Source organism: Protomyctophum bolini (genome assembly GCF_963924005.1).
Source record: "Protomyctophum bolini genome assembly, chromosome: 1".
In the NCBI taxonomy this organism is placed as follows: Eukaryota; Metazoa; Chordata; class Actinopteri; order Myctophiformes; family Myctophidae; genus Protomyctophum; species Protomyctophum bolini.
This window is the reverse complement of record NC_137862.1, coordinates 6478128-6504404: the sequence shown is the minus strand read 5'-3', so window position 1 is coordinate 6504404 and position 26277 is coordinate 6478128. Positions and strand designations below refer to the sequence as shown.

The 26277-nt window shown below is 43.7% G+C and overlaps 1 protein-coding gene across 1 annotated transcript; it reads left to right on the top strand.

Moving 5' to 3' along the window:
• Positions 1-1695: 1695 nt before the first annotated feature.
• hnf4b (hepatic nuclear factor 4, beta) lies at positions 1696-26192 on the top strand (the record flags this gene model as incomplete). Its single annotated transcript, XM_080762619.1, has 11 exons — positions 1696-1834; positions 6937-7105; positions 7605-7699; positions 17042-17148; positions 18069-18224; positions 18826-18913; positions 19170-19322; positions 21619-21882; positions 22749-22886; positions 25234-25344; positions 26050-26192. 11 exons carry the CDS (start codon positions 1696-1698, stop codon positions 26190-26192), a joined length of 1563 nt encoding a protein of 520 aa, XP_080618745.1.
• Positions 26193-26277: the final 85 nt, after the last annotated feature.

Sequence of the window (26277 nt, the reverse complement as noted above, 5' to 3'; positions counted from 1 at the left end):
CCAGCAGCTAATATAATCTGACTGGGCAGTGAAGCCCATTCTACATTCCTGCAATGACTTACCGGTCTTTATGATCAATCAATCATCTAAACAAAGCTGGAGTGCAAGAGCCACTGCCAGGGGAGGTCTGACCTGCGGCCTGGCGTGACATTCACGGAAGGAGTGCTGCTCACCCAGGAAATCCCATTACTCCAAAGTATGATGGATATCCACACTGGAAAAGCTCATATGTGGTCTGACATATAATTTGTTATAATTTGTAAAAAACTGGCGTGGCCACATTCACCTTTATCACTATTCTTTTTTTTGTGTGTGTCTGTGTGTGTACTTTTTTCAAAACTCCTACCCCAACACAATGATTCACAGAATATTCTGTTCATCCGTGTTTGGGAAAACATTACAGTCTCGTCTTTGAGGGTCTACGTACGTCGCCGGGGGAACCCAGAATAAAAGCTACTAGCCTGCTCAGTTTGTGAAGTTAGTTACCTGAATATAATATTAAATATAATATTATTACAGCGTTAGATTATTCGGATACAGTGTCAAAGGAACAATTACATTATTAGAGATTTCCAGGTGGTGCAGTGATATATAGTGTCAAATAGCTGCGGTGGCCAGATGGGTGGGCCGTGAACACTTAGTCAAGTGGGCCCCTATCCAGAAAAGGCTGGGGGGACCTACAGTTACAGTTCTGCGTCTGTAGCAAAGGTTCACAGGAGAGTTATGTTTGCAAACATGCATTATCATTCCAGGTCTAATCAATAGCACCAAACAGCTGATGGCACACACACTCCCAGTATGGGCAAAGGTGAACGAAGAAGCGTTGCATATTGTGAAAGAAGTTGTGCTTATCAATGTCTGTGGCAACCGACTGCCTCTCAATTCAACTACACTGATCTCTGATAGCATTAGGCTTTAAGGGGTTAAAAAAACACTATAGATATGGCATCAGTGAACTTTGGCCTTGTCCAAGACATTTACATCAGCGTGGTTCTCAAACATCAAGGACCCCAAGCTTGGAACCCCCACAAGAGACGATAATATGTGTTAAAGTTTAGCAAAATGTTCTACAAGCTCAAAACATGCTATTCGATTTTGATAATGATGGCATGTACAAAATAGGGACACAAGGTTGAAACTGGCTACAAACTGCCACAATTAGCTCATGAATTCAATAATAAAAGGCATAATCTTCATTTCCTCTATGAAAACCTGTGATCTAGTATATATGAGCTGTTTGGTCACTGAGAGTGAGTCATGTTTATCAACCCTCCCTTTTATTGTGTTTCGCTGAGATAAGAGAGCAACAAACAGACAGAGGGGACACACACACACACACACACACACACACACACACACGTCACACACACACACACCTCATTCCATTCCTCTGGGGAACTGTTTAGGATCTGACCCTTATCTAGACTAAAGGTCACTGTAGTGGAGTGTCTGTCAATCCACCATGACAGCGTTTAAGAGATGATGAAATGAAGAATGTTTTATATTAACTGACTGAGACCAGACCAAGAGGACAAAGAAGAAAACTACCAAAAAAGCTGGTGTAAAAGATCAGAACGCCTCTGATAAATGGAAGCTTCACTGAATAGGTGAGTTGGACAGTGGAGAACAACAACCGGGCCATCTCAGAACTCTGTCAACACAACTTGCTCTAGTTCCGCCTGCGTCAACATACCGATGAGAGCCATGAAGCTGACGGGGACTATGCTAAAACTAGACTCTGGTGATTACAATACCATCTCCCTGGATGGCTCCTGCTCCGTGGTGGCTCCGTTTGACAACCTCACGGTGTTGCACATGGAAACGAGCATGGCAGGTATGTTGGTGACACTCTCCTCTCCTCGGCGCATTCACTGCCACCTAATCAGACGCTGTGCCAATAGCAGTACTAGTAACAAAACAAGGAATAATGTCGGATAACTAAACAAACGATGATTCTTTTTTTTTAATTGTTGTATATGTCAGGGACATGCAGGGTTAGCGTTCTTGCTAACTCCATATTAACACATTGCTTTCTGTACTGCACTGTTCATTAATATAAGTAAAGTGATGAGAGGCTGTTCTCAGCACTGAAAATCCACTCAGTCTAAGCCTTAATGGAGCAATCTGAAATGGGCGAATATTGTTTTTTTATATGTTTGTATTGGCCGTTCGCAAGCATTGTGCAGACCAGTGGTGCTTTTCCCATATAGGACTCGCACAGACACAGTCATTTACACACAGCTATATGCCACATTTTCATGACATAGACAGAAAAAAAAGTGCCTTTGCAATGACCTCAGCTCTCATTCCGCAAAACGCTGCAAAAGTACCAAGCATTTATTCCCACAAGAAGGACAAGAGCTGCTGGAAATACCTCGTTCCTCCCTCCTCTGGTAACCCTCATAATCTCATTTCCAGTTATCATTAAGGCTCTGTTGTGCTGAATCAGAGCCTTTCTTTGGCACTCTTAAAGGAGATGCTTTACCAGTAGACTGCACTTCAAATGCAGATAACTGCGAGGGGCAGATGTATTCTAATCTCTTGATTCAATCTACCCGATCTTTGAGCACAGAAAGCATTCTCCTTGTTAAATTGTAATCCCTGGCTGCGCTGTCTCCCAAAACTAAGTGTGCAATTTACATACATTACGGCCCGGAGCCATTGTCCATGCGAGCGCGGGGAACACCACGCCGACGGAGTGTATTTGATGGTCAGTGGTTATACCAGAGACAATCCTGTAGCAATCGAATACTGACAGGAGGCAATTTAGACTTTTAGAGCAACATGGAGGGAGATTGAATTAAAAAAGAGCTCCCAATGTAAAATTAGCCAGAGGAGGGTTGTGGACTTTGGCTTACTGCTGACCTCTAACTGCTTTAATTAAATGTTGAGTTTCCTGCTCCTCTGAGTAATAAGTAGCAGGGCTCCTCAGAGGACTATAAGTCTGGCAGCCACAGAGATATCTCTACCTATGACCCTGCTTTTATTATCACTCCTCCTGGCACAGCCCGTGCCAGACTTGTGAAACAGTGCCCTCATGCTTCCTAGAGCAGACCACAGGCTCACAACCAGGGCTGGACTGGGACAAAAATTCGGCCCGGTCATCTTCGCGTGAATTTGGCCCAGACCAGCCCACCACAACCAGCGTGCAGATAGCAGAAACTCTACCGCCCGCTCCGTCGAGGCACACACAAACAAACAAGCCCTAATAATACCACCACTTTTACAGAACAACATAAATGATACAAACCAACAGACAACTACACAACCCTTTGAAGAGGGTTTATATGTCACTCACTGATACAGGTACAGTGAAATTATCATGATGGCACTGGCAGAATGGCAGCACGCCCGGACCTTTCCTGGTGGCCTGCCGCCTATTGGCCTGCCTGCCAGTCAAAAACCATGGCGGCCCCCCTTACGGTCGCGGCCCACCGGGAATATGGCCAGTCCAGCCCTGCTCACAACCGAGCATAAGATTTTTATTTATTTTCTGTTAATTCTTCTGCCTCATGGCAGTGATGATATGATTGCATATCTCTGCCACACCGGGAAGCCTACCCAGGGCTGCATGTAAGTTGTGGGTTGCACCGTCAGTGCCCAAGGTGCCCAGTACGGTTCAACTTTTGTTGAAGTGATGTTGGGGGTGCATGCTAGTATAGAGGTCGCTCAACATGCTATAGAGGTCTCTCAACATGCAGTTCCAATTTGGGGTCGATCAGACAATGTGTTCATGATTTCGGACATTTTCTTTTAAATAGGCCCTTCCCACAAACTTTGAAAGCCGGCAAAAACATGGCGTATCACATGACTAAAAATGGGATAAAAAACGTCTAAAGAGTGATAATGTAAGTGATTTTGTGAGTTTGACAAAATCTGTAAGAGTAGAAAAGTTTTGTTTTGAAGAAAATTCTAAATGGCGGAAAATCTAGTTAGTGTTTGGCCTATATGAGGAGTTGTTTCATGATCTAACCTTGTTTACAACTTTTCCTCATCTCAAAAAGAAAAGCCTGGTACCGAACTACAGCAGAAATTGAATTGTCAATAGGGTGGGACTTTCGTTGTACATATGTAGGCCTACTTCCTCTGGAAGCTGTCTTTTTGACCAATCAACACAATGTTCATGCCCTGGGAATATTAGCCTCTGTCCCAGCCTTGCTCATCTGCGAAGAGAAAAGCCTGGTCACAACCTAAGGCAGAGAGAAAAGCCTGGTCACAACCTAAGGCAGAGAGAAAAGCCTGGTCACAACCTAAGACAGAGAGAAAAGCCTGGTCACAACCTAAGGCAGAGAGAAAAGCCTGGTCACAACCTAAGGCAGAGAGAAAAGCCTGGTCACAACCTAAGGCAGAGAGAAAAGCCTGGTCACAACCTAAGGCAGAGAGAAAAGCCTGGTCACAGCCTAAGACAGAGAGAAAAGCCTGGTCACAACCTAAGGCAGAGAGAAAAGCCTGGTCACAGCCTAAGACAGAGAGAAAAGCCTGGTCACAACCTAAGGCAGAGAGAAAAGCCTGGTCACAACCTAAGGCAGAGAGAAAAGCCTGGTCACAACCTAAGGCAGAGAGAAAAGCCTGGTCACAACCTAAGGCAGAGAGAAAAGCCTGGTCACAACCTAAGGCAGAGAGAAAAGCCTGGTCACAACCTAAGACAGAGAGAAAAGCCTGGTCACAACCTAAGGCAGAGAGAAAAGCCTGGTCACAACCTAAGGCAGAGAGAAAAGCCTGGTCACAACCTAAGGCAGAGAGAAAAGCCTGGTCACAACCTAAGGCAGAGAGAAAAGCCTGGTCACAACCTAAGGCAGAGAGAAAAGCCTGGTCACAACCTAAGGCAGAGAGAAAAGCCTGGTCACAACCTAAGGCAGAGAGAAAAGCCTGGTCACAACCTAAGGCAGAGAGTGCATAGCCGGAAGTGTCGGGTCGGAAACATCAGTCAGATGCATTTCCCCCGGATACGATATTTTCCGTCCAATAATACTTGTTTCATACACATAGAATGAAAACAGAATTGTAAAGTGTCAACGTCAATTCCAGCAATGCCCTCTACAGCGTACAGTAGGTCTGTCCCAGCGTGGGGAATATAGGCAGATCTGCACAGCATCAACGTACAGTAACTACCTGAGGCTGACACTTTCAGGAGCCATTGTTTCAGTGGAAAAAAAACGTTTTGATGCCGTCCCAGTTTTCAACATTAGGTCTGGATTCACACAGACTGAGATGCACGCAGAGCACGCACGCACACACGCACGCACGTGGTTAATCAGGCTAATCAATTTAGTTGATTCTAAAAATGTTTTTGAAGCGAATCGTTGATATACAGTACAAAGAAATATTGTTTATTCTCCATTATTTGATTAACCTACATGCGCAAGATTAAGTCCGTTATTGGTTTCAAATATCTGTTTCGAATTTCGATATATTTCCAGTTAACTGTCCAGCAATAGTGTTGGTGCTTATCTGCTGTCCTACAGTGGTGACATTCTCTCAGTTAAATGATCTGTCTCAGATGCTTGTGGGGCTTGTTAGTTCAGCCTCACAGATGTTTATTTATTCATTGGCAGCCATACAGAGTCCCCACACCGTTACACTACCTCTCTTGTCTCCATTTCAAAGATCTCTGTTGTTTGCCTCCGGCAATGAATATGAGAAATGCATTATACATCAATAATCCTCATCATGATGGCATCATCACGACAATAACAACAAATACATGTTATTAATAAGAAGAACCTTGCACGGAATATCAAAATACGTAAAAGTAATCTTCAAACCAGAATATAATAGTGTCCATTAAATAAAAACTTTAGTCTTTATATAGCCATAGGGTAGATACCCTCACAAAAACATGCAGTAATCCTGGTCTCTAAAACTACCTCCCCCTGGCCAGCCGGGGCGCCTGATGGAGGGGAAAGGAACTGGTCGGAATAACGTGTCCCTTCCACGCGCTACGTCCGGCCGGGGAAATTGCCCTCTCTCAGGTGAAAAGAAGCAGCTTGGACTCCTCATGCATAGAAGGTGGCATGAGGTCAGTCCCCTGCCCCCCCCCCAGGTTGGCAGAGGAAGTGTAGCGCCCAGGACTACATTAGATAATTGGCACTGGGTGAAAAGAAAACTGGGTTACAAAATCGTGGGATAAAAATGTAAGATTTATATAGCCATTATGTAGGACTGCAACTATCGATTATGCTCTATTGTTCTTAGTGACGATTCTATCGATTACTTTTCCCGAAGAGGGTATGCGCATGCATAAAGTGAATGGCAGATCGAGTGGAAAAGTGAGTGACAAAGTGAATTTAATGTTGTTAGAAGTCATTTAATGCGATCAAATAGGACTTTTCTGTTTGGATGAATGGGCTGATTTGGATGTATGGGCGGATTCCCGCATAACTTCCGGGTATGATGATGATGTCACGCGCATACCCTCTAAGATCGAGAAGCACGTTTATTTTAATTTCTTTAATATCAACATTGTTCCAAAAAAATGTTTTTGGAACACACCTGTTGGTGGTGCTATAACAGGCCAATGTGAAAAGGGTGGGATATATTCCTCAGCCTAGTAGGAAAGTCTGTGAAAGATTTCACGTAAATTGCACGCTGCGTTCATGATTTGAGGCTTTTTGTTTCAAAAGGGCCAATCCTGCAAACTTTGGAAGCCAATGTTAGCCAATTAGGATGGAATATATAATATGGGACAGATCCATCTTGAACACATGACTATAGAGATAGTGAGCAACGATTTTTGGACAGAATCTGGAGGAGTAATATGTGGCGCTATAACAGGCCGTTCTGTACATTTTGAGGTTCATCGTTGGCATCCAGGGAGTGTGTCTGCAAAATGTGGCATCGACCGGGTTAACGGTGCCAGAGATTAGCTCTTCACAGACGGACAGTTTGTTAGTTTGATTGAAAGTTTAACCCCTACTATCATGTGTTAATCGACAGAGTCAAGCATCTCAGCACCCACCTCTCTGCCGCCGCAGCCCAGTGCCCAGAGCGTGTGTTCCATCTGTGCAGACGTAGCCACGGGGAAGCATTACGGAGCGTTCAGCTGTGATGGCTGTAAGGGCTTCTTCAGGAGAAGTGTCCGCAAGAAACACGCCTATACCTGCAGGTAAGATAACATGTCACACGACACAGGGACATTGGTTAGGGAGAGATTGTGAGCTTGTACAGCAGCTATTTTCCCTTTTTTTTATTAATATTCTTTAAATTCTATAGAAAAAGTCTGGGACATTATTATTTTTTTAAACATTTTTATCTATAATGACATGCCCAGAATAGTGACAACCAAATTGACAACTCCATTTGTGGTTGAATGACAGATAGCTTTGTGAAGCTAAATGAAACACAGCCAATACTAACTTAAGTTGCACAGTGTGATGATACAAGTAGGTGAAACATCCATCATAGAGGATAGAGGAAAACAACTTGTGGGTCAGAGTTACTGGGATCTGCCCAGACATGGAAGCAATAACCTATATGCAATGACAGAGGATTGAAAAATCAATGGTGAGATATAGCTGTGGGCTCGCCGGCGTTCCCATGAGAGGAACTGTATAACAAACTTTATACGTGCGTGCGTGTGTGTGTGCGTGTGTCTATTTTGTCAGGTTCAGCAGGCAATGTGTCGTGGACAAAGACAAAAGGAACCAGTGTCGTTGCTGCAGGCTACGGAAATGTTTCAGAGCGGGGATGAGAAAGGAAGGTGAGAAACAAGCAGAATGTACCCACGGTCAACCTAGCCTTGGTCCCACAGCCTCAGGCCTGACTCACACCTTCACAACAGATTGTTGTATAGCTGATGCATGAGACTTGTTTACTGGTGCAAGCTCGCAATGCATTTCCAATGGGAGTCACATGGTTTGACACAACATTTGTGTTGTATGAGGGGGGGGGGGGGGGGGGGGCAGTCGAAACACAGCCGAAAGCCGTACAACAAAAAAAATGCATTGGGGCAAGATGTAAACAAACCCTTTGTTTACATCTGTAAAGCAAATGAAGCAAATGAAACATAATTTCCTTGAGCGGCGAGCGCCAAAATCCCGCTACTTCTGCCAAATTCCAGCAATGCACTCTACAACATAGGTCTTGCTAGGGTGCTGTCAACCTGCCGTTATTAGCTGCAACATTTACCCAAATTGCATGCATGTATACAGTACTAGAATTGTTGCGCGCCTACGCTGCGCACCAGTCTGGGAACCAGGGGAAACAATAATAATAATAATAATAATAATAAAATAAAACTCAGCTTCCCATCATGCACCTGTAACCCAACATGCAATGGACTAGGTCACGTGATCGGCTAATGGCGTTGCCTTCTGGAGCAGTCCGGTGTGATAGGCAGCAGAGGCAAAATGGGGCAAAGTAAATATGGCAGACATGGTAGGACTAGAGAGCAATGTCACGTGTGATACTTAAGAGATGTAATGGGCAAAAAAATAGCAATGGAAAGTGGGGGCAGTGATAACGGTGGCACGTCTTCCGCTATACTTCTCACTTGTAAGATAAGATGTACTCTATGTACGTACATACATACGTCTTACGCTTATATGTACAGTACTGTATGTATGTACTGTTATGTACTGTATGTATGTCAGTCTACATTTACTACTAGAGGGTGCTGAAGCAGCTACGGCATGCACACCTCTAGGTTCCATCAATAGTCTATCTCTGTCCAAATGTGATCAAGCAACAAACCTTATAATACAAACCAAAATGGTTAAACGCAAATATCTCAGTGCATGAAAGGGTAAGTTTGACAATATTATAGACATAAACAGTATGATTTCTATTTTACATTCCTGTTGTATGTGATCCACAGAAAATAATAAAGTATGGGGCATTGCAAAAAAAATAACTAAAAGTAAATCGGTCACAGGTTTATGGTCACAGATACAGCCCAGCTCATTGTTCTAATATTCACTGACCTTGGTGGAGTACAGTAATTCCTAACAGAAAAGGCCTTTTTCTACATACTGTAACCGTCGTAATTTATGAATGTCCTAATTCAGGCAGTTACGTTTGCAGTAACTCTTACCGTTGTGAACAATACACAAAAAAAGCAGATGATAAAATGAATAGCCTGTGGTAAAAAGCACATTGAAGTGAATCCCAAATGATCTTGTGTCTATTCTAACCACGAGGCATATTAAGCAAATATTGATTTAGACATTGTACAAAATATATTTGGAATGAATCATCCAATATCATCATATTGATCGCAGCAACCCTGTGCAAACAAACTCCCTGTACTCCAGTATGGTATGAGTATGGCCTCACTCACCACACACTGTCTTCTGTGTGTGTTATGGCCGCCTCAATGCATTTCCAATGGGAGTCACATGGTTTCATGACACAACCAAAAGGAAAGGAAAGGTACTATGTTTACCCAGGGTAACTGGACTAAGCTCAAGAACTTGTTTACAGCCAGGCCCTGCTCATGGAACATTTCATGGTAGAGGTTCAATACCTTGTCCATAAAGGGCACTTCAGCGGTGGTAATTTTAACGTGCCGGTCCGGGGATACCAACTAGCGACCTTCCGATATCAAGACCGCTCCGCAAACCGTTCGGCCACCGCTGCCCTTGTTGCATGGCTGTCTTCTGCTCTCCCCCCACCATGCAACAAGGCTGTGTCTTCAAACCATGTGACTCCCATTGGAAATGCATTGAGGCGGCCATAACACTCCCAACATGCAAGACACAATGGGCTGTATTTTGCGTGTCTTAAGTTCTAAGCTCGCAACGCTGTTGAGTTCACTGCATTGCAATGTGTTGCAAGCTTTTAGATCTGCAATTTCCGGAAAATGTTCCCTCCCAGAATAGGAATGCTAGGGTTTAAGTGGTTAACATTTAATAGACAAAACAATCCACATTTTCAATAGCGAAAATGATCTCAATTTCAAATCCTCCATGAATGTCCTTTTTAACAAAACCATTAAAAACCTTTCTACTTTTCATATAAAATATAAAAGGCCCCATTAAAAAATAAAAAGATGAACATAAAAGTCACATTATGGCCAACAGTCACGTCTACGTTGTTTTGCATGGTACACTTGTTGTGCCCAAAGGCTCTATTAAAAATTGCATTTTGGAGTAATCTCCGATAACATTATGATGATCATTTCACCGAGGTCCCGTATTAAATAAGTTACAGTTATGTTGCAGAGGTTATGTACAGTGTTCATTTTTGACAGCGAGGTTTGATTTAGTTTTAGTTATAGTCTTTTGAATTGAATGTGAAATACATACATACATATATACATATACATACAATATATATATACATATATATTGGCACTGCACTGCGGCGACATGGACTAGGGCTACGCTTTCTAAGACAAAATGTCTTCCTCGGGAGACTAATAAAGTATATCTCTATATGTATATATATTATTATTTATTTAATATTTATATTCCCCCCCTTTTTTTAAACATGTTTTGCCTACATGTGTACCGTGCATGTACCGTTTGGCATTATCTTCCAGTAGCTGACACAGATAACCAGGGAAGAGAGATGAGATTAGAGGAACCATGGATTGCCTCCTCATATGAATAATTAACATGGCTGGAGTATAGGCAAATATTTGCTTTGCAGTTTTCTCAATAGAGACATGCGACTCCGAGCTCCTTGTCCCAGGGAGGGAATGTTACATAAAAGAGAAACCAAAGTTTAAACTCCCCGAAGAGAAGACCAGGAATATTTCTGCCTCACTGATTTGTCAGGCAGTTTGAAAACCACAACGCCATTTCACATGTACATTTTGACAACCACTTTGAATTAATGTGAGTTTTGTTTTACAACACACAGAGTGAAACAAAGCAACCTCAGACGTATAGACCTTTTAAGCCCGATATATGCGGCGTGTAGTGAGCTTGTAGATCTGACATTTTGACACCATGATACGACAGAAAGATGTGCTCCACCGGTCTCCACCAGGCCAGGTAGTAGAAGTCAATCTTAGCCAATCAGGATGAAATATGAAAAATCAAACCGGTATTGATGTGGAATTAATCCAAGTATAAGATGACAATAGACATTAACTCGGTTTTAGCAAGGTTTATTAAAAGCATTTAAGCGTCCATGGAGGTTGCAATATTAGCTGAATAGACCAGAGTATTTTGCCCTAAAGTCGGCTCTTCGGTGCTACTGAAATTTTCTGACGAGCCGAAATCATTTCGGCACTACAGCGCCGAAACAGCGGTAAAATAGGAGTATGAATCGGCCCTTACTGTATACCCAGTCCTCCACTAAATAAGGCAATGTTACCTGAGAATAACCAATGATAAGCAGGGATATTCTAGGTGGTCATCAATATATTATTACATCAGATCAACAGTGATCATCAGTTCGCATGGACAGGGTGTGAGTGGAGTCTGGATTACAGAGAGGATTACTTCTTTCCTCAGCCATTCAAAGCTCTTTACACTCTGTTCATGTGAGCGATACACGATAGCTCCTATATGAAAGATCTTTCTAAGTAGAACTCCTAATGTAATACAGTAAATATTACTGCCATGGGAGAGATGGTGCAAGCAGTGTTTACTGGGCTTGCTCTGGTCAGTCAGCACTGGACAGTGTTTCTGCCAAGGGTCAGGGTGGCCGTAGCTAATTTAGGGCCCAGAGACAACGGGTCATATAATATTACATGCAGTCTACTACAGGGCCAGGCAGGCCTCCATGCTTCTCTCCCTGGCTGTATACAGTCATAGGTACTCTATAATAACAACTGAAATTATCAGTACTAGCCCTTACCCGTTGTGAGACCGGTTTGATTTTTTATTTCTATTTTCCTTCTTTTTCATCGTCACACATTTATGTTGTTATTGTTGGTTGCCAGTTCCCACCTGGGAGTTCAGACTGTTCCATCCAGACCACACTGAGTAACTGCTAGCTTACATAATATCTTAAGAGTAGGACTCGAGTCTAAGATGTACAGGTCATCCATCAGTGGGTCTGTAGGCTCTGTGTTTGTATCCTCCAAAGAGGATGATACAATCTCCCATCATGCAACGGCACATATGTTGGGCATGGGCCTTTCCCCTTGGGCTCAACCTTCTTCTAGAAGAAGGTCTCTGGATTTAATTTCCATAGATCATTGAAGTTCTCCAAATATGTACAGCTCTCCGTTGTAGGCAAAGGCTGAATGACCCCTGCGTTCTTCTGGAAGAAGCTGTGCAGAAGGTGTGCTCAGGTTGGTCTCTGTGTCAAACACTCTGATGTTGTTGTAATACACCCACTGGTGCCCCCAGCCCCCAAATACAAGCATTTTGTCCCGATGATGGTGGCAGAGTGATGGTATGAACCAGGTGTAGAGTGTCTCTGGTGTTGATTGAAGACCAGACCATTGCGATGGTGTCCAACTTGTACGTGCCAGTGATTTGCGTTTTGGTCCATCCTCCATGGATAAACATGGCCTTCCCCAAGACACGGACTGAGTGGCTTGCCCTAAACCCTGGAACAGTCCCTTCCCCAAGACACAGACTGAGTGGCTTGCCCTAAACCCTGGAACAGTCCCTTCCCCAAGACACAGACTGAGTGGCTTGCCCTAAACCCTGGAACAGTCCCTTCCCCAAGACACAGACTGAGTGGCTTGCCCTAAACCCTGGAACAGTCCCTTCCCCAAGACACAGACTGAGTGGCTTGCCCTAAACCCTGGAACAGTCCCAGAAACCCTGAGTTTGAAGTACAATATGTGGGTGTCAACATCAAATGTATAAAGCACATTGTAGTAATCCTCTCTCCAGTAGCCTCCCCAGATGAAGACTGAATATTCTACCAGAACAGCTGTGTGTCCAGACAGAGCGATGGGATGGAACCTCAAGGTGACGTTCTCCTCTCCCAGAGGTCACTGGTGTCTGTACCTCTGAGACCCATTTTCCATCGGTGTCTCTGCACCCCTCACACGATTCTTTTCTTTTCTTTCCCGAAAACACCTGCCTGCTGGTGGTGCTATAACAGGACAATGTGAAAAGGGTGGCATTTCTTCCTCGACAGGCCGTTGTGGAAAAACCTGGGCCACTGGTTCTTCTCTGGCCTCTAGTATGGAGTGTGTGAGCACATTTTCACATCGCTCAGTCCAGCTGTCCACAGACAGACGGATGGACGGACAAACACACACACTGGAGGCAAATCTTTCCGGTGATGAAAAGAAGTCAACAAAGAACAAGATTCCTGTACAGGATCTCCTTCCCTGGTCCACAAAAACAACTCGAGGACCCTAACAGGAGCCCTTGTACAGGTTTCTTTGACTATGCATGCACCTCAAAGGCCCTTAAAACAAGGCTCCAGAACCCACCTCACCCCTGCCCATTTTGATAGTCTGCAATGGCTTAGGGTTGACGACAGAGTACAGCACCTTGCAATGGGTCTGGTCTTCAAGATTCGATACACCACCAAGATACCATGTACCTCTAAATACTTCCTTTATGTCAACGAAGTCCACACTCACAACACCAGAGGGAGTTTAACAAGCCACGTGCAACCCAGATTAAATTAATTAAATAAAGTCCGAGTCCCCCCTCACCGCCTTTTCCCCATACTGTACATGTTTTTCCCTTTATTTATATGATGTTTTCCTGTTTTTGTATTTTTGTATGTCTTGTTATTCTGTTGAATTGAACATTGTGGGCCCCGATGTAAACGAGTCTTGTGCTTTTCATGGTGTCATCCACAAAGTAACGGTTTTTCTATTGACTTTCATTTGAAATAACCTACAGTCTACCTACTGTGAAATAAACATTTCAATCAATCAAACACACACACACACACACACACACGGCGCACGGACAGGGGCGAATACATCGTTTCCGGCCACACCTTCGGCCTGGCAGAGATAAATTCAGCCTTAGAGTACCGCTTCACAACCTTTTCTGGCTTAGAGACCACTTGAAAATCGCAAAAGCGAAAACCGTGGCTCATCATTATGACCATGTGGTCAGATGTGCATTTTCAGAGTATGTTTATTTTAATGTTCAAATCAATCAATTGTGTTTCGACTTTGAACAATGGAACCAACATACCTCATGACTTTTTTTTTTTTAATTTTCGTTTAATCGTTTATATTTTTTAAATTATACATTATTGTCATATTAACAATAAAATCTTATACCGAGTGCCCACTTGCAAATGCCCACCAGGTTGGGAATGGCTGGACTACAGAGCCTCTCTCCTCTCTCACCACCATCGGGGCTGTTTCAATCTATCACTCAAGCGGTGTATCATAGAAGAGTCATTTGTGACACTGTCACGCAGGGCCATGTCGCTGGAGCAGAAAGGGACTCTCCTGTTCTCGCTGCTGCTCCAGTTTGATTAACCCATTCTGACCTGAGATCAGATTCATACGAGGTTTCCACTGCGGACACACACTGGTCTGATTAACCCCATTCTGACCTGAGATCAGATTCAAAAAATGTCAGTCGTTCTTCGATTTTTTTTCAAAAATAGCAGACCTACAAGCTCGTAGCGCGCCACTCGGTGGCGCGCTATGAGCTTGTAGATCTGCTATTTTTCAATAGCTAAAGCACGACATGATGCTAACACCGAAACGGGTTCCCGTTCAGAATGGGTTAATAGGCTCCTGATTGGTTGCCGAGAGGACAGCTCTGATGACTGATTGCTCAGAGACTGGGCCTTGTTGTCTGACTTTGTGGGGGCATATTGGAATCAGACGGAGGCCAACCGCGTTGCTCTCTTTCTAATGAATTTCTTTTAGGGGTCACCAAATATCGTCGCTGTCAGAGTGGAAAGCTTGTATGTTCTCTAAAGCCGTTACTGGAATCTTTGCGCTCCGTTCAATCCAATGTTTGAACAAGGAGGTGGTGACTGAATAATAATTAGTAGTTATTATTCAGTCACAAATACAATCTAGTTGATACTTTATTTGTTCTATATTTATAAAACCCAATGACTAATACTACATAATCAATTTGACTTTGATTTTTAAAGAGAATTCAAACATAGCAGATCTAAGATACGAGGTTTCTGCCCAACAGCATCACCTGTGAAGCACAAATCCACGTGATCAAGCTGCCCCCACACACACATTCCGCATGTCAATGTATGTGATGGATTCAATGAAAGGCTAGACTACTGCCAAAAGTGACTAAATGTACTGTAGCCCTGTACGTTCTGAACTTTGTGTACTTCCGGTTCGATACTTGCGGTGTCTCCAGGCGTAATCGCCCACGGGGTGGAGATAAAACTGGGAACAAGGTTATATTTAACATACCATCATCAGCAGAATCAAAATACTGATCACTCTAATCAGGTTTGTGTTCTTTACAGGGATTGTGACATTTAAAAAAAAAGGTTTTGGAATTGTTCTTATTTTTTTTAGGTTTTCTAATCTCAATTGCACCCAAAAAACATGAACTTTTAACATTCAGTAGATTTTCTGTGATCTGGGGTTTTCTGGCTCAAACAGGTGCTCTGATTTGCCGGCAGTTTGTGATGTAAGAGCCTGCAAATCCCATATATGTCAATGGGATTTGCCAGCAGATGTCACTGTTTTCACTGTATTGCCTGTCTTCATTGTAGCTCAAAAGGCTTCCAAACCCCAAAGAATTACGTCAGACCACAGAAAATCCACTGAATGTTCAAAGTTCAGGTTTTTTGGGTGTAATTGAGGTCATAAAACCTAAAAGAAAAAACAAAAACAAAAATAAATGAATGTCATAAAACCTTTAATGTGCTGAATACAATAAAGGAGGGAATTAATTACCTTTCAACTTTTCCCAACTTTAAATCAAGACAGCGAATGGCAAAGAAAACTCAGGCTTTCAAATTTCCTCCCATTTCAACACCACGCATCTTTTCAATATTGACGGTATATTCAACTGTGAAATGAATGCTTTTCTCAATTAACCACAGAGTTCATATTCTGAGGCGAACATTTGGCCAACATAGCTGATCTACAAGCTCAAAGCCTGTCACTTTGAGACGAGTTGTTGATTCAGCGAAGATATTTGGTTGTAAAAGGAAATACTAGCAAACCTATGGTACAGAGCCAGAGGGCTTTAAGTGGTTCATTGTTCTATCACACCACCAAATAAAACAATAAAGAAACGTAGGGGCTTAGACGCTCAGGTGGCGCAGTGGTTAAGTCTCTGCCCACCACTACTCGATTCATCGAAAATAAACAATAGAACTATATATCGCTTGGAAAATAATGGATAGTTGCAGCCTTAATTTAGACCGTCGTACCTGTACTTGGTGGAGAGCCGACCTATCAGTCTCCTCGGCCGATGGAGAGGCTTTTTAAGCAGCTGCCGTCTCTCCTCCACTGTCGGGACAGCTGCTAACGCAGCCACACAGCATCAACGTCCTCCATGTTGTCACACAGGATGGAAGGTGAGCGTGGAGGACAGGACCACAAGGTATTTTTGGACCTGTGAGATGATGCACCTTTCAGGAGACGCTGCAAGCACCTTTCCCTCCTCTTCTCCTCAGTGGTGGAAGTAGCACTCAGATCTGCAGAACAACAACAAAGTACTCAGATTACCGCAATGTTACACAAGTGTTACAAGTAAAAGTCCTGTATTCAGCAGTTTACATCCAAGTAGTACTTAAGAACAGTACTTGGAGTAGATACTTTCCACTGACTCTCCTCCACTACGGCCTGGGCTCCCAGCATGGCGTTAGTACTAGGACTGGGCGCAACATCACTTCAAATCAATATCAACATTATTTCAAACCTTTTTTTTATTACGATTAAATTGCTTCTCGAATATTGGATTAACCTACATGAGCAACATAAAGGCGGTTATTGGGTCCAAATGTCTGTGTGATTGGTTAATTGCCCAGCACTAGTTGGTAGTTGGTACTGTGTATTGTGCACTGCCGGCCATAAAAAGACACTTCCTTTTCTTTGGCATTCTGGGGAGTAGTCTGATTAACCACTTAAGCTTTGTCACTCAAAACAGTGAATACCAAATAATAATAATAATTGTATTAAAATAATTGATCAAATCAATTAGTTGGGTTAACCTTTCACTCCTATAGTACACAGAGACTGTCCTGACGGTCCCTACCTTTGTTTTAATCCCAGCTGTGCAGAATGAACGCGACCGCATCAGCAGCTACCGAGCGGAGGGACAGACGGTGGGCACTCTGTCCATCAACGTTCTGCTGCACGCCGAGGCCACCGTGCATCAGGTATCACCACAGTCACTTAATCACAACACTACGCTTATTCTTAGATACAAAGTCTGTTGTTGGAAATAATATGGGCTTCCATTTCCCACACAGCCTCGGCCAAGAGAACCCTTATCTGTTTCTGAGAAACATGCAGATAACGACCGTAGATCGTGAGGATACAGGCTTGCACTTTAGACAAGGCACGCCATTAAATTCCCTGGAGATTCGAGCTCCGGGCTGGATTCAGTTACTCCTTAGAAAGTACTAAATTGCCCAGGGACCCCATCTAATCAGAGACTATTTAATTGCAGCGCTATAGGTCTGGGATTGTGTTTCGGCAATGTTCAATTACCTTCAGATGCATAATAACAACCAGATATGTCCCGTTTTGCATGTGGAAGGAATGCGCAGAAATGAAATAAGATGATTGACAAATGAACCAGTAAATGAGACCAGGGTACGGTTCCACCCTGTGATGTTTGCTGAGGTCAGCCAGGCGCTCTGATCACTGTCTGACACCGTCCGCCTTCCTATATACACGCTACAGACCCGTCTCATTTTGTTACAATTATTTGTGACAAAACGACCTCACACACCAAGTACCATCTTCACTCCCACCAGAACTTGCAGTGGAGGAAAGTCTATTTACTCGAGTACTGTACAGAACAAGTTTGGCTATTCTTGGACGGGTTTGAAAATGTGTTTGAAATTTGAGCACATTTACTTCGGCACTGTCAAGTATATTTTGATGTCAATGTACTTTTACAATGTGGTAGCCATACGGCTACTTTTACTTAATCCAAAATCCGAATACTTCTCAACCACTGATTACACACCTATCTTGCCTAGCATTCCCCAACTCATCCGCCCTCTCCTCCAGTTCATTCCCACCAACACCTCCTATAGCCCAGTGAGATGCTCTCCTTTGACACTTTCAGTTCCCAGCCATGGCCTTGCCTATGATTTGTGACATCAACGCCAAAAAGATAGCCTGCGTGGGAGATGTGTTCGAGTCCATGAAGCAGCAGCTCCTCCTGCTGGTGGAATGGGCAAAGTGCATCCCAGAGTTTTGCAGCCTCCCAATAGACGACAGGGTATGAAAGCCTCACACATACATACTATAGAATCTTAACATGCATTAGCTGTACACCTTAACATGCACATGGATCAGTCATTTGTCTAAGATTAAAGAGTATCAGAATAGGTAAAACTAGCAATAATACAATATATTGCTAAAATTGTAACTTCATGTTCAGAAGCATCTTCCATAAAACCTTAGTCTCTGACATTTCATAAAATATATATAGCCTCAATCTGTGATTGACTGGTTGGCTTTCAGTAGAACAGCAAGAACATAGGTTTAGTTTAGAATGATAATAGCCTATATATAATAAACATCATAATTCTACATATTGTGCTAATTGTTCAGGAAACAGCACCAGTGTTATTGGTGTACAACACAGATTGGTACTACAAGTACAACATAACAGAAATAGTCAGTTGTGAGATTAGTTTTAGCTTTAAACCCTGCATGCATGTATTACAACAACAGTCATTCAGAATCAGATCATCGTAGCGTTTATTCTGGTAAAAAAACACTAGTTTTCATTTTACAGCAGTAGTTTGGTTCGCTAACTATTTTAAAATGTTCAGCTGTATTTGACTGACATCACTTGGGTCCGTGTGCCTTTGCAGGTGTCCCTGTTACGAGCCCACTCTGCAGAACACCTTATCCTAGGGGTTGCCAGACGCTCTCTACCGTACAATAATCTCATCCTTTTAGGTAATAAATATAGATATTATTTACGAAGGCTTTGTTCTATCATTATTGTGTGTGTGTGTGTGTGTGTGTGTGTGTGTGTCTGTCTCTGCGTGTGCGTGTGCGTGCGCGTGTGTGTGTGTGTGTGTGTGTGCGTGTGTGTCCTGATCAGAAAGTGTAACTTGGGAACCACTGTCTTATGCGTATCCATATTCATACTGCAATTTACAATTACAACATAGATACATAGTATATGTTTTCATTGTTTGGTGGACACTAGGTAATGATTTCGTGATCCCAGTGAGAGGTGCAGAGCTAGAGGTGTCCAGAGTGGCTGTCCGTGTCCAGGAGGAACTGGTCAAACCTCTCAGAGATCTGGACATCACTGACAAAGAGGTGGCCTGCCTTAGAACCATTGTCTTCTTTGACCCCGGTCAGTAATTCAACATGCGGGTCACTGTCACTGATGCTATTATTGCAATGCTTACTTCTCAAACATGTTCATGTAAAAGTTCAGTTAGTTTGTGCCAGGGACCGCCAGAGGAGAAGATGTGTTTAAAATATTATAATAATTCCAAATTATTGCAGAACTTTCAAACATTTCCAAGATTTTTCAATTAAAAAAGAGAAATAGATCGCATTGGGAGCTTGTAAATCAACATTTTTTTTCTGAATATCCAAAATATAAAATTAAAGTGGTTAATATGATTGTGACGCTATATTACTTCATTTAGCTGGGGACCCCCTGAAACCCCTTCAAGGACCCCTGGGGGGGGGGGGGGGGGGGGCTAAGGAGTAAGGACCCCACTTTGAGAACCAATCTCAGACTGTCATGCTCCACTGTCATGGCGGAGACAGTCTCCCAGACTAAAAGCAGAGACACCTTGCAGGAATCTTTAGCTCTAGCCAGCCTTCTCTTGGGTCTCTCTTTTCTTCTGTCCTTGGGAACATGCACATTAGTCTGGGCTGTCTAGTTTCACCGCACTGTGGGGGAATCTAATAATACTATGATGGTGTGATGATGACAGGGAGAGGTGGCTGGCTGGCTGGCTGCATGCAGGACTTTATGGCCTGTTTGCCTGGTCCTGTGATTACAGCTGGAGGACCAGGGAACTATTAAACTGGTCAATGGGACTCAAAAGCAGCACAACCCGTCCCACATTCACACCATGACAGCTACAATGTGGCAGTTACATTAGGGGTACCTCAGTAACAACAAATCTATTTCATAGATAAGGGTAATCACGGTAATCGATAATCGATCGGGGATTTCCGCTATTTTTGTCCAATTTGAAAAAATAGGGCTTGAGTGGTTAATCAGACTATTTGATTTAGTCGACTATATATTTATCGATATGTAAAAAAAAAAAAAAAGACAAATTATCCAACAAAGCCTGCTTCTGAATTATTCAAAATATCAAAAACGTAATCTATAGAATAATAAGCTACAGTACAATAGACATATACACACAAGGCCCTCTTTATTCCGTGGATAATCATGTCCATTAGTATACATTGACCAAGCTTTCTTTAAGGATTTGTAGGTATGCACAATTAGTTAATTGATCCAAGTAGGAGATCCTTAATTGGTAAATAATTGCTTTACTACACTTGCCATTCTGCAGTAGATAGACGTTTCCCCCACACTTCACCTGTCCCTCCCTGTAGTAGTATTTCAGACTGCCCAGGCCTACAGAGCCCTCAGACGGTAGTATTATCGTTGTATTGTACATGTGATTCCAGACTGCCCAGGCCTACAGAGCCCTCAGACAACCTGTACAGTAGTAGTATTGTGTTGTTGTACATGTGATTCCAGACTGCCCAGGCCTACAGAGCCCTAAGACAACCTGTACAGTAGTAGTATTGTGTTGTTGTACATGTGATTTCAGACTGCCCAGGCCTACAGAGCCCTCAGACAGTAGTATTATCGTTGTGTTGTACATGTGATTCCAGACTGCCCAGGCCTACAGAGCCCTCAGACAACCTGTACAGTAGTAGTATTGATGTGTTGTACATGTGATTTCAGACTGCCCAGGCCTACAGAGCCCTCAGACAACCTGTACAGTAGTAGTATTGTTGTGATGTACATGTGATTTCAGACTGCCAAGGCCTACAGAGCCCTCAGACAACCTGTACAGTAGTAGTATTGTGTTGTTGTACATGTGATTCCAGACTGCCCAGGCCTACAGAGCCCTCAGACAACCTGTACAGTAGTAGTATTGATGTGTTGTACATGTGATTTCAGACTGCCAAGGCCTACAGAGCCCTCAGACAACCTGTACAGTAGTAGTATTGTGTTGTTGTACATGTGATTTCAGACTGCCCAGGCCTACAGAGCCCTCAGACGGTAGTATTATCGTTGTGTTGTACATGTGATTTCAGACTGCCCAGGCCTACAGAGCCCTCAGACAACCTGTACAGTAGTAGTATTGTGTTGTTGTACATGTGATTCCAGACTGCCCAGGCCTACAGAGCCCTCAGACGGTAGTATTATCGTTGTGTTGTACATGTGATTTCAGACTGCCCAGGCCTACAGAGCCCTCAGACAACCTGTACAGTAGTAGTATTGTGTTGTTGTACATGTGATTTCAGACTGCCCAGGCCTACAGAGCCCTCAGACGGTAGTATTATCGTTGTGTTGTACATGTGATTTCAGACTGCCCAGGCCTACAGAGCCCTCAGACAACCTGTACAGTAGTAGTATTGTGTTGTTGTACATGTGATTCCAGACTGCCCAGGCCTACAGAGCCCTCAGACGGTACGCCATCTGCGTTTCCAGGCCCAGATGCTGCTGGATGAAGCAACGTGCGAGCAACGCGGCCGCTTCGGGGAGCTCCTGTTGATGCTGCCCCCGCTACAGAGCGTAGCGTGGCAGATGGTGGAGACGCTGCAGCTGGCACGGCTACTGGGCGACGCCAGGATAGACAGCCTGCTCCAGGAGATGCTTCTCGGGGAGGAAGCCACCATGGAACGCCACCAGGCTCTACCAACAGGTAGGAATCACTGTCGGATACCTTTTTCCTTCCTATTTTCTCCCAATTTAGCCATTGCCAATTCCCCCACCAGCTGTGATCCCTGTCGTAGCCAACCCACCTACTGTCGGTCTGAGGAGGGGGAGACAAGTCAGACAACCACGTGCCTAGTGCCTACTCTGCTCTGATACACATGTAGTCACCACCGGTAATCCCTATTTTATACTTTGGCTATTGCAAATATAGGGGTTTCACCAGGACAGTGTACAGCTGTGGCTGTTCACTCCCATCTCCCCCATTTTCTCTTGCTGAATTGCTTTGCAACCATGACCAAACAGCATGGGGGGATAGTGCCCCCTGCTGGTTGGTCATGGATTTACAGCGAGAAAGCCATATGCTCCATCTTTGGCTTCCTACAGCGAACGTCAGTTGAATTCCCATTTGCGTTTGTGGGAGGAGGCACCCGGCCAAGCTGGGGGCAGTGTTGCATATATTTAAAATAAATGTATAATAATTAATAAAAAAAACACAGGGATGTAGTGAGAGGGCAGAGGGCATATAGCTGCATGTAGTATGCATCCGTATACTCCACTAGAAGCATTTACTTTTAGTAAATGCTTTACAGAGAGAGAGAGAGAGAGAGGGGAGAGGAGAGGAGGGGGGGGGGGGGGGAGAGAGAGGGGAGTTGCACCACTCGGTTCACACGGGTGTGATTTTTTTTAAAGCACTGAATAAAGTGTTTCACAAAGAAGCATAAAGCTCACAACATGTCACTGGGACATGTGTGATGGTAAACCAACCAAATCTGTCCTTGATTAATAATGACATTATCTGCCTACCATCCCCAGGATCTACTCGAGATGTGCTGACCGTTCCCCTTCCTCCAGATAACAGCCTGACCCAGGACCAGCTACTAGGACTGACCGTTCCCCTTCGTCCAGTCAACAGCCTGACCCAGGACCAGCTACTAGGACTTCAAGGTTTACCCAGCAACTTTACCTCCGTCATACTGCCTGTCCCCATTGGTGAGCTTCTATTCAGCATTAGGCCTGACTCACAAACACCTTCACAACAGATGTATGCATGATGCATGAGACTTGTTTACTGATGCAAGCTCGCAATTCATTTAATTTGAGGGAGTGCAACAAACCATGTACAACCCAGATTCGGCACAAACAAGGGACTAAATTATTTTCGCTCCTATGCCACCAAAATGTGGAACGCCCTACCAACAGTCATTAAGACATGTGAATCCCTTGACTCCTTCAAAACCACTCTCAAAGGGCACCTACGGATGGCTGCAACAGTCTTTGTATTGAGTTTGTGCTTGAAATGTACTGTAATTCTACAAACTGTTAATAAATATTTCAATCAATCAAAGTCACATGGTTTGACACAACATTTTTGTTGTATGAGGGGGAGGGGGGCAGTCGAAACACAGCCGAAAGCCGTACAACAAAAATGTTGTGTCAAACCATGCGACTTCTATTGGAAATGCATTGGGGCGGCCATGACACTTACCCTTTGCTTACATCTAGCATCCAACAATGTTGTATGCTAGATGCGAAGGGGTGAGTGAGGCCTTACTGTTCGCTGCTTCGTTTAGTTCTGGACAAGGACATTTTTTACCAAACATACAATTTAGGCATTTAGCACTGACTTAATCCAGAGCGATTTACAATGAGCTACTGGGGGACGCCAGTCACACCAGGATAGATGCCGACCGTACACATCAATGACATCACACGTCTAATAAAAAGGAGTCAGTACCACTTCACCAATGTTCTATATAATTGGTCCTTACTACTGCTCACTGTTCTGTCTACTCGCTCCGTCTCTCAGAGGAGGGCTGTGGATCGTTCAGAACCCTGCCTCAGTATAGGCAGGTCTGGACATTTCAAACAAGACTTCAAAGTTTTTCTTTTATTAATAATGCAAGAAAAATGGCTTCCATTTCATCATGCTAACTTTCCAGGAGGAGAAAGGCAGTATTTTCCATTAGCCTGGAATCCCCATCAATGACGGAAATTGTGGCATGTTTTACATTAGTGAGCACCAAAATCTGACTGTGTTTCACTGGAAATCCCAATGGCAAATCTTAAATCACATCATATAAGAACTGTGTTCCAGAATTAACCCATTTTGGGCGGGCACCCCTTTTGGTGTTAGCATCATGTTATGCTTTAGCTATTGAAAAATAGCAGATCTACAAGCTCATAGCGCGCCACCGAGTGGCGCGCTACGAGCTTGTAGGTCTGATATTTTTGAAAAATCGAAGAACGACTGACATTTTTAGAATCTGATCTCAGGTCAGAATGGGTTAAACAAATGACGCTGGAGTGGAGATTTTACTCAGATACTGTACGTACTGTAGATAGAAAGCATCAAGCATAATTTTGCCCCCCCATCCAATTCCGATCATTTGATTTTGAGTATCTGCCAATACAGATTTTTCCAGATCCGATTTTTATTTATTTATCACAATAGCACAATATCTCAAATCACAGACAATATCCAGTCTAATATAATTATATGGATATAATATTGATACTAGGGATGTCCCGAACACGATTCCGATTATTTGACAATGATGTGTTCGCCTGATCGGCCCCGATTTCAACCCTACCCAAAGTTATCCAAACGTCTCCAAACACAGATGTTATCAAATGTAACGCAATATCATAAACGACACAGTCACATACCTTGCAAAATCAATGGGGTGGTTTGTTTATTTTTGGAACGCAGTTCGTATATGCCACAAACTAAGATTTGCCTATGAGAATTCCAATACAGGAGTTGTGGGAGGTACGACAGGACTGTGTTACTCTAAAATATGAAGATAAGGTTGAAAATAAGCTCCTTTAATCCTTTTTGGACTGAGGTCGATTAAAAAAAGGCTTCTAAATCCTATGTTTCTGTGTCAGTTGTGCTCAACCTGTTTCATGTCAAGGACCCCCAGAATTATCTCTATCGGGCCACACGAAACCCCCCATCTCAAAATATGTAGTTCCAGGGACCCCTCAGAACCAAATATTTTAGTTAAAAATGTTCACTCTGAAATATATATTCAATGATTTGCGCCACATTTTAACGAATTTTCAAAAATAGCAGACCTACAAGCTCGTAGCGCCACTCGGTGGCGCGCTACGAGCTTGTAGATCTGCTATTTTTCAATAGCTAAATTATAACATCATGTTTAAAACACCAAAAGGGGTTCCCGGCCCCCAAAATGGGTTAAGGTAAACATGCACAGCTAAACAAGCGTCCTCCTGGACAACAACCCTTGTGCTGTCATGGTACTGTAAGTAAAAATGACACACAGTGAGCTCATAGTGTTGATCATCACCCATGGCCCCCCGGCTGGTCCATCAGGGCCCTATTCACCCAGCCCTGTGGGCCCGCCTGGGTCAGCCCTGGGCCCGCCTGGGTCAGCGCCACCGCCCCATGACCATGAGCTCAGACTCTACAGAGCTCTGAGCTCACGTGAGGGATGTTGATACCGTGTCTGCCATCTAACATTAATGTAACTACAGTAATTTCTATCACATCTGTGTTATTATGGTGTCTCTGACTGACGACGGTGGATGTTCTCACTTGCAATGACTTCACATGCAGTGTGTAAGTGAATTAATAGCTGTTACATGTTTCTCCTTTGTGACATTACGGTAATTGTGGTGTTTGTACAGAAAAGGCTCAACCATATCGATTTGATTGTCCATGCCCTCTATGCACACAGAATAACTCTTAAACAGAGTCAGCGTGCTGATATTGTCCATGTTGGCTCACTGGAAACACTCTGCTACACCAGGGGGTCTCAAAGTGTCCTTGAGTGTGTTCCAAATGGACTAGACCACGACGGAGGCCCGCCATCTCAAGCGAACTTGAGCGACGCGAGACACCACCGAGCAAGCTAAAGCGAGCGAGTTGCCGTGTCGAACGATGCGAAGTTCGCTTAGCCGACTCAGGGCCGTTTTAGTAGCGACCCGGTAGGCAGAGAATACGAATAGTAAATAATGTTCTGGCGAGGTCGTTTTCCCCATAACCCCGCCCTAATAGTAGTAGCCACCGCTGTAAAACAAGTGTCCCATCAGCGCCAATCGACTCCCAGGTTCCGCAAATATGGTTGCCCCGCCGTGTGCATATATATATATAGCATATTTAACGCTGATGTCTGTCTGTCTCACACAGCTCTTCAGGTGGCGTGCCAGCAGGTGCCCACACAGACTGGCGCCGAGGTGTACAGACGCAGCGAGGGTGCCAGTGTGCCCACAGTGTGCCAGTGGCACCCGTCTACCTTCGCCTCTCAGAGACGAGACAAGAATAGCAGCTAATACTACACACTCACACACAATCTGCTTTCACCACCAAGCACACAGAGGGATCATTCAAGTAGTCAGTGTGGCGTTTTCAGTCAAA